This window comes from Micromys minutus (assembly GCF_963924665.1).
Source record: "Micromys minutus genome assembly, chromosome: 2".
NCBI lineage: Eukaryota > Metazoa > Chordata > Mammalia > Rodentia > Muridae > Micromys > Micromys minutus.
Window position 1 is genome coordinate 83,910,180 of NC_137971.1, and position 12,369 is coordinate 83,922,548.

General features: G+C 46.7%; 1 protein-coding gene across 2 annotated transcripts in view; it reads right to left on the minus strand.

Moving 5' to 3' along the window:
* The window catches only part of PARVA (parvin alpha), a 149,327-nt gene that overhangs the window by 13,973 nt on the left and 122,985 nt on the right, over positions 1–12,369 (minus strand). For both annotated transcript variants that reach the window (XM_080913255.1, XM_080913256.1), the window contains exons 6-9: positions 8,969–9,084; positions 3,926–3,984; positions 1,474–1,493; positions 294–355 (exon numbers count right to left, since the gene is read on the minus strand). In XM_080913255.1, the coding sequence (XP_080769381.1) occupies positions 294–355; positions 1,474–1,493; positions 3,926–3,984; positions 8,969–9,084 (257 nt within the window). The remainder of the gene's footprint in view (positions 1–293; positions 356–1,473; positions 1,494–3,925; positions 3,985–8,968; positions 9,085–12,369) is intronic.

Genomic DNA, 12,369 nt, shown 5'->3' on the forward strand with positions numbered 1-12,369 from the left:
TTTGGGGTCAGTGGGGGCAGAAAGGGAATTAAGAAGAGGGCAAAAGACAAAATGATCTTCTGGGTCCCTCTTGTTGATCCCTGCTTTGATACCACCTCCTGTGCCCAGGGGAGGAAGGGTTCTATGTGAGGAGCAGAGAAAGCTAGAGTCAGTGTGAACAGGAAGATAGGGCAGGCATCCTGTTGGAAGATGATGGGTCTTGGATGACTAACCAGTGTTGAAGAGAGGGAAAAGATGTCCAGGATACCCCACACACTGTGTGTCATTGCTGCCCCTAGACATCATAGACCTACCTTCTTCACCACATTGAGCTTGTCTGGTGCATGGTCAAACAGCGTGTCAAAGGCATCACGTTCTGAAACAGAAACACACACCATGCAATAAAGTATGTAGTTGGCAATCATGGGGGTTTTCTGGCTGATTCTTACCAAGGCCTTTGTCTGTGTGTCAGTCAGATGATATATTTCTAAGCAGGCTGACCTGGGCTTGGTCCTTTTTCCTCTCTTTCATCCCACCATATCCCAATGCAGGAACAGTTAGTTCTAGAGTGTTTCTGACATCTCTGGTCATTAGTCATTCAAATACCAAACTGTTTGGCTAATTTTCAAGACAATTATCCTGGTAGGGTTAAAGGAGACAGGGCAAGAGTCCAGTGCCTTTCAGGATAGAACAAGAGTCTCTCTCTGGGGGTTATAAGTCTGTCAACCCCTCTGTACCTTAGTTTCCCCTTCTACAAAACATTATCTGAAAGATAAGCTTTCTTTGGGTACATGTAGGTATGAAAGACACGGTAGATTTCAGCATTATGCTCCCAATGCAGTTTTTAGTAGAATAAAAATATTTCATAAGGTAAGCAGGTAAGCTGACAGAACATAGCCAAGCCATGCTCCTGGCAGGGGATTTTCTTGATGTGGTGCCAGATTCCTAGACCCAGAGGTGACCTAGTGGAAGGGCATAAAGGCAGGGGTGGGGAATGTTTCCAGAAGCAAGTTGGCTTGGGAAGGGTCTGTGACCCAGAGCCAGCCTTTTCCATTTGGGCACTGGTGGGCAAAGCTAAAACTGCTAGGAAGGTGTGTGTGTGTGTGTGTGTGTGTGTGTGTGTGTCTGAGACAGACAGAGAGAGAGAGAGAGAGAGAGAGAGAGAGAGAGAGAGAGAGAGAGAGAGAGATCTTTGACCCTTGAAGACTCTACAAACAAAGTTCCGGGAGATGGGATCTGTGATGGGGACCAAGAGGGAGCAAGCAGGGGACAGTCTCCCAAGTGTGTTCAAACATCTTTTCCGAAACTCCAGGCACAGGCTAAGTCCGCCCTGCTGGGAGCAGATCTGTGCTGATGAGTGAGTGTTCCTCATGTCACTAAGCTGCTCCTTCCCACCTGGCCAGTGTGTCCCCAGCTGGGACACACACACATTAGACAAGAGAACCAACTAGTTTCACCAACGTCACAGAAGCCACACAAGCTCACAACACTCACCATGCCTTCCAGAAAGGGCCCTGGAAGAGAAGGAAAAAGAATTCACTTATATGGTAAATGTGAGTTTGGGGTCAGCCTGGGCTGCTTGAGACCTTGTCTCCAAAAACAAACAACCTAGAGAACATGTGGCTTACGTGGCTGGCCTTGGGATGGCACCCTTTCCTGTGAGGACTGCACTTTCTATAGTTGCTGCCAACCTGGCCTTGGTCAAGTTCAGAAAGCTACCTTCCCTGGCATGTGGTCCCATGGTGTCTCCAATGAACTCTCCAGAGACTCTTAGGCCGTGTTCAGAAAGATTACTGGTATTAGTGCAAACCCTACCACAGTGATGCTTAACCACTCAGTCTCCACTGTAGTTCATGGAGAACTGGAGCTGAGGAGATCTGAGCAACCCTCGAGAAGTTTCACTGTGCAGGTTCTGTGGCTGACTGCCTGCAGGTCAGTTTTGTCTTGCTGGTGGCCATCCTGTGATGCCCCCAAATGACACTTGTCACTGCTCCTGGACAGTGTCTTGGAGAGGACAGGAACCTGAACTTCACTCATCGGCAAAGAAGCAGTCATGTTCTAAGAGCATAAGCGCCAGACACAGGTCACAGGACACACCTGTTTTAGATGCTGTGTGACTTCAGGCAAACTCTCAAACCTCTCTGGTCTCTGCATCTTTTAATTTCTAAAATGAAAATAATGGGTGCTCTGAGAATTTGGCAACTGGAAAGATTTTATTATAATTTCTAGTGCTCTGTCAATGTCCTAAATATTAAAACAAATACTGCAGTGTGTGTGTGTGTGTGTGTGTGTGTGTAAGTCAGAGACAACTTGCAGGAATTGTTTCTTTTCTTCTACCACGTGGATCCTGGGAAATTAAACACAGGCTTGGGAAGTCCCTTTGCCTGCTGAGCCATCTTGCTGGCCTCATAGTACATTTCTGGCTCTTACTGATTTTAGGATATGATTAATTCACTCTCACACCTAACACCCACTAAATGACCATTTGTACGTGGTTTTCCCACACAGAATGGTGAAGCTGTAGCATTAGTTGCATAGATTAGCCTTTGGTTTCTTCTATTGCCCTGGGGTGGGGGGCACCCCTGCTGACCCAGATTGCAGAGAAGAGCTGCACAAACTGCCGGGCTGTCCTTACGAAGGCTTCACCCATGCTTTATGTAACAGAGAAATAGGGACCGCAAAACCCTAATGCACAGCCAAAAAAGATTCTTTGAATCTTAACTGCTCCCACTCCCCAAGTTCAGCAGTTTCTCCCAGGACACTCTCCCATTTGGTTCGTTCTCTTTTTCAGAAGATGAGACAGTGGGTACAAAGCATCCCTCATGGCATGGGAAATCCAGGTAGGACAGTGAAGCTGGACCTGAGATGGCTTTGCCTCTTAACCCTCAAGTCACAACAAAGGCATCTGGCATCCTGCCAGCCATGTGACTATTGGGATGGGACTTATACATGCACACACACACACACACACACACACACACACACACACACACACACACTAGCATGGGACCTGGGAGAGATGGGGCAGCTTCATGATGAAGTCTCCACAAGTCATACAGCAGACATAGTGGGAAGGGTCATTCTCTACCCTCCCCAGGCCTTTTGGAAATCACTATGGTCACCATAGCCACAGATCTGACTCATGTTGCTCTTGATTGGAGAATGTGTGAGTGGAGACCAGAAGCTAATATCCACTGTATTCCACCTTAGTCTTGAGACAGCATCTTTCATGACCGGGAGCTTGCTGATGTGGCTGGGCTGGCCGGCCAGTGAGTACCAGGAGCCTCCTGTCTCTGCCTCCTCCGTGGTGGGATAACAGATGCACACAGCTGTGCCTGGCCTTTAACTCGGATGCTGGGGATCTGAACTCAGGTCCTCAGGCATGTTTGTGTGGCAAGAACTTTGTCAATGGAACCATCTCCCACCCTCATGGCAAACTTTTTTCTATTTCCTCTTCTTTAAAATTCTAAAATCTAATAGGATAACCAACCAAACCCCAAACTCAAAAGACATCTGTCAAGTAGAGAGGGCTTTCTGGGCCATGGCACGTGACCAAATAAATAAGATTTAAGAAGGAAGGGGGAAAAAGGAAACCCATCATCTTTTTGAAGATTAACAATTCAGATTTGCCTCATATCTACCACACGACGATTTCATGCTGGTTAGCTTTTGGCTGATGGGGGTTACTTTCCTCCTGGAGTGCTACAAAATTAGAAGTTTTCAATCATGGCTAATTCTTCTCTCCCTGTTTCTCCACCCAAGGCTGTACCTTAAGCAGCGAGAGGCATGTTTTGAATGCACGGAAAATGCTAAGCTATAATCATCGGCTGCAGCTTAATCCCTCCTGCAATCCCAATAAATGAAAACTAAATATCAGCAAACGGGCGAATTTCAGAGACATCTGTGTTCCATTACAGACTCGCTGGCAACAATGGTGTTGACATACTCTGTGTTACCAGTTATTTCCTCTTGGATTTGTCGAGACTGGAGGATCCCTTCCCGTTTCTAAAATGGAGAGCAGAAGAGAAGAGAACAGGTTTTAGCAACACGGAGACATTGGTTGGTACTCCTGTCACGGAGAAGGTTTCTGGTGCTTCATAAGAGATGAGACCACTCAAGAAGGGGAAATGCAGTGGTTGGGGGCTCCTGGCTACGTGCGCCATTACGGCGAAGCGCAATGGGTATTTAGTCCAAACAAGTAGGCTGATTCCTGGATAGTGAAGCCGGCCTTTCTTTATTGAAGATTTGTCGGAAGTCAGCTGTTTGCCCCGGGGAGTGAGGCCCAGCAAACGGAGTGGAAGTGAAGGCTGGGTGTGTCTGCCTCCAGCTGGGGCCCCGCAGGGTGGCCACTATGTGCTGCAGAGCTGTGAGGCTGCACGGAGGTGTGCAAGGCAGCTTGGAGGATCCAGAGGCATAGAGGACTTTTATTTTGGTTTGCTTTTTACCCAATAACCATGGGACTCTTTTAATTTTCTTAATATTTTAACTTATTCTTTGATAATTTCACACATGTATAAAATGTATCATGATCCTATCTCTCTCTCTCTCTTTTTGCCAAATTAATAGGTTTTTTAATAGATTGCATATATAGATGTTTAGCCATATATCTCCTCTTTCTTATCCCCTCAGACCCTCTCATACGTCCCACCCCAGCTGTCACGTCTATGCATAGCCCTGAGTCTGTGTGCGCCTGCCTGTGAGGCCATCCATTGGATCATGGGTAACCTACTAGAGGTCATGGTCCCTCAAAGAAAAATGACTCCCCTTATCTTAGCAGCCATCACTGGTCAGTATCTCCTCAGTGAAGGATGAAGCCTTATGAGGCCCCGGGTCTCAGTCAAGCTGAAATGCTGACTGGCTTGCTCAGTCAGACACAGCTTTCATGAGGGTCAAGCATACAGGGGCTACACCACGTCCAGAAGCCAGCATCACCCAGCACGGATACTCCTCCTCTGGCCCGCCCACTCCTTTTGCTTGCTCATGAGCCTCGGAGGGACTAGTTTATACATCTATCTCACTTAGGGTTGAGCACTCGACAGACACTGGCTTAGCGCTCTGACCAGTTGGATTCCTGCGCATTGACTGCTGCCCGTGGGAGAGAAGAGTTTGAGGAAGCAAGGTTGAGAGTAGCACTAAGCTATGGAGTGAATCACTGTCACAGCTGCGCTGAGTCGAAGGGTGACGCTCTCAGGGTCCTCTAGCTCCACTTGGTGCTGACGTGGGGACTGTAAGTGAGCAGCAGACATGCTACTCACACTGAGAAAGGCAACCAGTTTGAGCCTTGTCCAGCCTCCCTCCCTTCCTCTATTTCTCCCTTCCTCTTTCCCTCTCCCTCCCTTCTTTCCTCTTCCTCTTCTTTATCTCTTCCTCTGTTCTTTTCAAAGACAGGGGCTCATGAATCATGGTTGGCATAGACTTCCAGCTACATGGTCAGAGAAACTTCCCAAGGAGAAGAAACTCCAAGGAAGGCTGGACACTGGGGAGAGGTCATTCTAGAGGGAGGGGGCTGCCATTAGTTCCTGGGAAGCTCCCCCCAGGCAGGTGGCGGCTGGGGAGGTGAACATGGAGCCAGTAAAGGAGCACAAGAGTTCCTTAGGCCTTGTGATGGATGCCGGGAGGAAGGCTCACTACCAGTCCCTCTGCGGCCAGCATCAGGACCCTTGCAGGACAGTCTGGGCATCATGTACAGGTGGTCAGAGCAAAACCACTGTCCCAAAGCCCAAGAGAATTTAAGAAGGGGCCTCTGAGCCAGGATATGGTGGTGCACGTTTAATCCCAGCACACTGGAGGCTAAGGTAGGAGGACTGAGTGTTTGGGTCCAGCTTGGACTATAAAGTGAAACCCCCTCCCCATCAAATAAAGGAGGGACCTCAGTTGAGAAGGACCAGCTGAACTATGCCTTCTGGAACCTGCATCCCAAACTTCCAGCGACACAGCCACAGACACTATCGTCCCCGAGAACCCTTTGCAGAAGGAAAGGCAGACTGGATAAGAGGAGGAGGGGACAATCTAGGTGCAAGAGGAAGTGACAGGAAATGAATGTGGAAAGGGACGGGTTGGGAGGAGGAAAAAAAATCAAAATTTGTTCAAATTTCAGTTTTGAAACATATCCACAGGGCTCATCAAATCCTTTTCTTGGGAGGCCACAGTCAGACCGAAACTCTGAGTTTCCAGTTCATACTCCAGAAGACGCTTTTCTATAAGATGAGAAGGAAGTGGGTACTATGCAGCCCCCACTGGCAGCCCTCAGAGCATCCTCTCTGCTTCTGCCTGGGGAGATCATAGGGACTTACTTTCTCTAGGTTTGTTTCTGTTTTAAAGCAGGGCCTCATGATGTAGCCCAGGATGACCTGGAATTTATTAGCTAGTCTAGACTCGCTTCAAACTCACAGCAATCCTCCTGCCTTCACCTCCTAGGTTGTGCACTATTACACCAGGTATTTTCTCTTAGTTCTGAATTCTGTTTCTGAACCTGTTCTCTTGATAAAGCTAATCACCCTGTAACCCCTAACACACACACATGCTCACATGCACACACACAGACACACAGACAGACAGACAGACAGACACACACACACACACACACACAGTACTTTGTCTAACCCCTTTCCCCATGCCCTCACCCTAACAAAAGTCCCTGCAAGAGAAATTAAACCCCAAACTGCTCCTGATGGCTGATAATTGAGCTAAAAAATAAGGTCTGAGATGTGAGCTTGCAGGGACCACTGTTTCAAAATAGCAGTCTCTCACCAACTCTGCTGCTCAAATCTTTCTTTTTCCCCCTTTTGTCTCTAGTCAAGCAATGGGGAAGTTTTGCTATTTCTGTTGGAGAGCTGTTTATCTTACCTGGTCAGAAAGACAATTAAAATATTCAGTAAACCAACAGACAAAGCACTGGGAGGCCTGGTAAGACACAGCAGGAAGGCAGTCTTAGAAGCCAGGGAAAGGCTGGCTTACCCAGGAACATCCCCTAGCAGTGAGGAGCCATGTCTGAACTGAATGACCGCATGAAGAGTTGTGGAATAACTCACGACTCCCAGTGCCTATGGTAACTGGTCACCAAAGTGCTCTTGCACTAACTGAGCAGCTTAGGTGAGTTTTGTTTGTTTTAACCTTTTGTTAGAGTGCTTTAGGTTCAGAGCAAAACCGAGAAGAGGGACTGGGAATCTCCCTGGTTTTCCACCCCAGCCCGGACACCGTCCCATCTACTGTCTGCACCCTGCAGCAGAGAGATACACTGGTCACCACTGAGCTGACTGCACTGAGCCATCAGTCACCCCTGAGAGGCCACAGTTACTGTGGGGGTCTGCTCTTGCTGTTGTGCCTTGCACTGCTTTGGGTTCTGTATCCCAGAGCAGTTTAATGGACCTCAAAAATCCCCTGTGCTCCACCATCCATCCCTCTCTTCCCCATGGCGGCGTTTCAAAACACAAGGTGAACTTGAGTGTTATTGGCCGGTAAGGATAACAAAACAGAGATGGCCTAGGCTCCTTAAGAAGACACTTGTTCCAGGATGCCCTGGGCTGGCCACAAAATGCTGGGCACAAAGCGAAATGAAGGCAGATCTCAATGGTAAGGATTCCGAGTACCTGTCTATCAGCCACACTTAAGGGTCTGAACCACACATCCCAGCCCTGTCAAGGACCATCCTCTGCCCTGTCTGTGTCATTTTATCTCTTTCATATTATAGCTTTATGATGCTTTGCAGAGTTGAGTGCCAGCCAGTGTGGAAGAAAGACTTTCTCATTAGGGCAGGAGTGATCCGTTGCTTAGGAGCACAATTGTCGAATGCTCCCTTCCAGTTACCATCTGACCCGAAAGCCCTTTTGTCCTGTAAACAGGCCTGACCTGATCTGTCACAGTTAACCAGCCCAAAAGCTTTCTCATACTAACTGATGGCAGAGTTGCCTCCTGTTATCCGTTGCAGAACCCTCGATGCCTAGGGGGCTTGTGTGCACCCAGAGCGCATCCTTTTCAATGCATATTTATATGGAAAGAACAAAAACCACAAGAGACAAGCAAGCACAACAATGACCTTTTGTTTAAGTGGGCATGAAGTTGGAAAATAAAATTGCATTTGAGATTTTAACGGGATCAGGAGCGGAGTAAGCTAGCCATGGGGAGAGAGATCGCACTCTCATTGTGGAAATTATGTGATTTTATGTGAATGACAACTCCATCCAACAGTCTGGACTTGAGGTCCTAGTTGGGATTTACTTGGGGTTGAGAAACAGTAGCAAAGGGCACAAACATACACACACACTCACACACACACACACACACACACACACACACACACACCCTTGAACACACAACATTCAACACTCAATACTCAGCACTCCCTCCCTGTATATTTACCCACTGCCACTTGCTTGAGCACACACATTCCCTTACACACACTCCCTTTCACATAAACATATTTCCTCACACACACAATTAAACACACACACAGTCTCACTCACTGATACATATTAAAACACACACATGCTTGAATACACTCTTCACAAGCACACACATATAGTTGAACACAGAACTACCTCACACACACACACACACACACACACAAGTGAACATACACTTCACACACACTACACATTCCTTCACACATAATGCTTGTATGACACTTGACCAAAACCATGATTTTCCAAAGCTTGCTGAGAATGTGCATGGCACATACAAACATCTTTCTTCATGCTCAATTCTAGATATCTTATGGACATACACACTATAAACTTTCAACTATATGTAGCACAGAGACTCTTCCAGCAGATCCATGTAAAGTCCACATACACACTCACACAAAGCACACAAGCACACACCCTTTTATTCTCTTCACATTTACTGAGCACGAGGCAAGCAGGTACTAGATGCCTCCCAACACATCACAACCAAGTCCACTCAGCCTTCACCCAGCTGTCCTTGTAAGCATCTACTCAGAATGCTTTGACTCTTGCTGAACTCAGCCTCTGTGACTTACATGTCATCTTACCTGGACCACAACCACTTGGATGGAAACATGGTCTGGGAGTCGGATTGGTGCCCGGAAATATTGAGACAGAGCAACCAGCAGGTGGAGGATGGCAACCAGGTTCTTGGCATGAACAGCTGAAATGCAAGATCAGAAAATGAGAGTCTCCAGATTCTAGGCAGGAGAATATTGGGATTACAGCAGTACCTCCCTCAGTGTCTTATTGTTGCACCCTAAGCATCAGAGAATTCCTCAGTCACCACCTGTCTTCCCCCAACCCTCTCAACTTACGGACATGCTCCATAGGTTCCCTCTTGGGTGCTATGATTGGTAGATTTCCAACACAGCATCTCTACTCCATTTGAGGTTCCCCAGGAGCAATGACTGAGTTTGAAGCTCAGAAGCCCTGGGTCTCCTCCTCTGTCGAGAGTCAACTTCTCTAGAAGAACCATGAGACCCACCCCAAAAGTTTGGCTGCTCATGCCTTATAAGGTGGATGTAGTCTATGTTCCCAAGCAAACCCAAGTGTCTTCCACAATTGTCACACCCTGTGCCAATACTAAACCATTCATGCTGCTGAAGGCTAGGCCCTTCTGACTGTAGCTTTCTCAGTAGGTGGGCTACACACCTACTCATAAGGTTCACACAGGTAGGCTAGAACGTGGATGTGACTTGGTTACCTGTTTACTGGTTATGGCTTTGGACATGGAGCCTTTACCACCTTGGATGACAGTTCCCAGGTGGACATATACTATGTAAAGACTTCCAACATTAACAAGGGCAGAGCCCCTGGGACAGTGCAGGTGGCCAGGAATAACTGGTATTTTTTATTATAACTTATGAGAAAGTCCCTGGCACGAAGGCAATCAGGACATGCCAACCTTCTCTCTTCCTGTCTCATAAAAGGGCAGACCCCTCAGGTTCTTTGCCTGCCTGTGTGGTCATACTACTTCATGGTTCTTCATTACAAGGACATTTAAGGAGAAATCCAGAGTACCACGTGTTTATGTCACCCACATAGGGTTGTCAGGGTGTCATTTGTCTTCCCTGGGTCAAAAAGTCTGCTTTGGAAGTTTTGAGAAGCCACCATGAAAGGAAGTGATTCCGACTGTCCCTTGACAACGTTAGCACTATCTCTTATCAGACGTTTCTCAGTAGGTGGGCTACACACTGACTCATAAGGGTCACACAGGTAGGCTAGGACTTGGATGTGACTTTGTCACCTGTTTACTGGTTATGGCTTTGGGCAGAGGCTACTGTTCCACAGGCTGTGTCTCCGCATGGCTGCTGGTGGTTCAACATGACCCCAAGCAGCACACTTGGCTTTCCAGAGGTTTAGATCTGGAAAGCCCTGTACACTGACTCTGACCTTCAGTGACAGCCTGAAAAATGGCTTGTGGTTGGGACTGGGCCACTGACATGGCACTGCCATGAAGACAGAGCAAGACGAGGATTTGCTCTTCCAGTCAGGGTTATTATATCCTCCCCAGGTTGGATCCTGGGGGCTGTAAGCACACTTGAGGCCCTCTTACTTTTAACGACAAACTTGATGTTTGAAAGGTTCAGGTCAGCCAAGTCCTTATTGCCCGGTGTTACTGTATATTACCTCAGTGAGCAACATCAAAAGTATCAGACAGATGTCAGACCCTTTCATCAAATGTGGTGTCCTCCAGGGGATCTTTTCCAAAAGAGATCATTCCATTCAGACACCAGGGAATGCGGATAAGGATGCTAGCCTCTGTGTCCCACATCAGCATCAAAAGCAAAATCCTGGGAGATACCCACACCCAGAAGGAGCGTGGCTCAGGTCTGGAGCGTCTGGGCTTGCTTTTGTTGTTGAGAGACAACAAAACCATGCAGTCCTTATCATGTAGTTCTGACAGGTCCAGAACATTCCACACAGCCAAACCTGCCCTTGAACTTGTGACCCTACTACCTTAGGCTCCTGAAACATTTTTTTCCTCCCCAAATTTACTTTAATTTTCTCTTGATTAATTGTCTAGGAGCATCATGGTATGTAGTATACGGAAATCAGGAAAAACTTTTGCCAGCTGAATATCTTAACTGCTGAACTATCTCTCAAGCCCTTCATGTTAATTTTGTTGTTATACCTTAAGGGACAGGTGTGGTGGTCATTGTGTGTGATAAACATGGTGTTAGGCTAGGAAAGGCATCAATTGCAGGAACACAAAAACAAACCTGCAGACCAATAGGAGAGCGTAGAACAGCAGGAAATAAACCCACATGGTTACAGCCATCTGGTCATCAACAGGGATGTGAAAAGCATACACTGGAGGGAAAAACTGCCTTTTTAACAAACGGAGCTGGGAAAGCTAAATAACCAACTCCTTATAAAAGAATGAAACTAGATCTGTATCTCTTACCTTGAGTAACAATCAATTCAAACTGATCAAAGACCTTACTTAATGTGGGACCTGAAAAGTTGAAGCTGCTAAAAGAAAGCCCAAGTGAGGGCTGGAGAGATGGCTCAGTGGTTAAGAGCACTGACTGCTCTTCCAGACGTCCTGAGTTCAATTTCCAGCAACCACATGGCGGCTCACAACCATCTGTAATGAGATCTGATGCCCTCTTCGGGTGTCTGAAGACAGCTATATATAATAAAGAAATACATAAATAAATAAATACATTTTAAAAACCTAAGTAAAAGACTTCTGTACAGGCTTCCCACAAAGAACCCAATGACTCAGGAAATGACCCCATGAACTGAAAAATGGGAAGATGGAAAAAAAAAATGTCTGCAGAGCAGAGGAAATAATCTATCAGCAGAAGGAAAGGGGCTACAGAATGGGAGAAAAATCTTGTTGGCTCCTATGCCATAGGATGTATCATCTATAAAGAACCTTAAAAAATTAAACATTATTCTCCCCTCTAAATCATCCAATCAACATACGGGTAAATGTACCGAAGAGACAACCATCCCTCTACCCTCTAAACTATCCAATCAATGAATGGGTAAATGCACTGAATAGACATTTCCCAAGAGAAATACTAGTGGTATATATATATACATATATATAAAGGTGTTCAACTCCCTTAACCATCAGGGCAATGCAAATTAAAAGCACTGTTAGTTTCTATCCAGTTAGAATGACTACCACCAGGAGAACAAACAACTAATCCCAGTGAGGCTGTGGGGAATGAGAAAACCTCATTTACACGGGTGGCAGTAAACACTGGTAGGACCACTATAGAAATCAGCATGGTGGTTCCTCAAAAGACTAAAAGCAGAACTTCCATACAAGACAGTTAGATCACTCCTGGGTGTATCCCAATGTCTCCACATCGACATGCCACGAAGATACTTGCATGTCCACGCTTACTGCTGCGCTATTCACAGTAGCCAGGAAATGGAACTGGCCTTAATGTCCATCAACAGATGAATAGACACAGTGTATGTATAC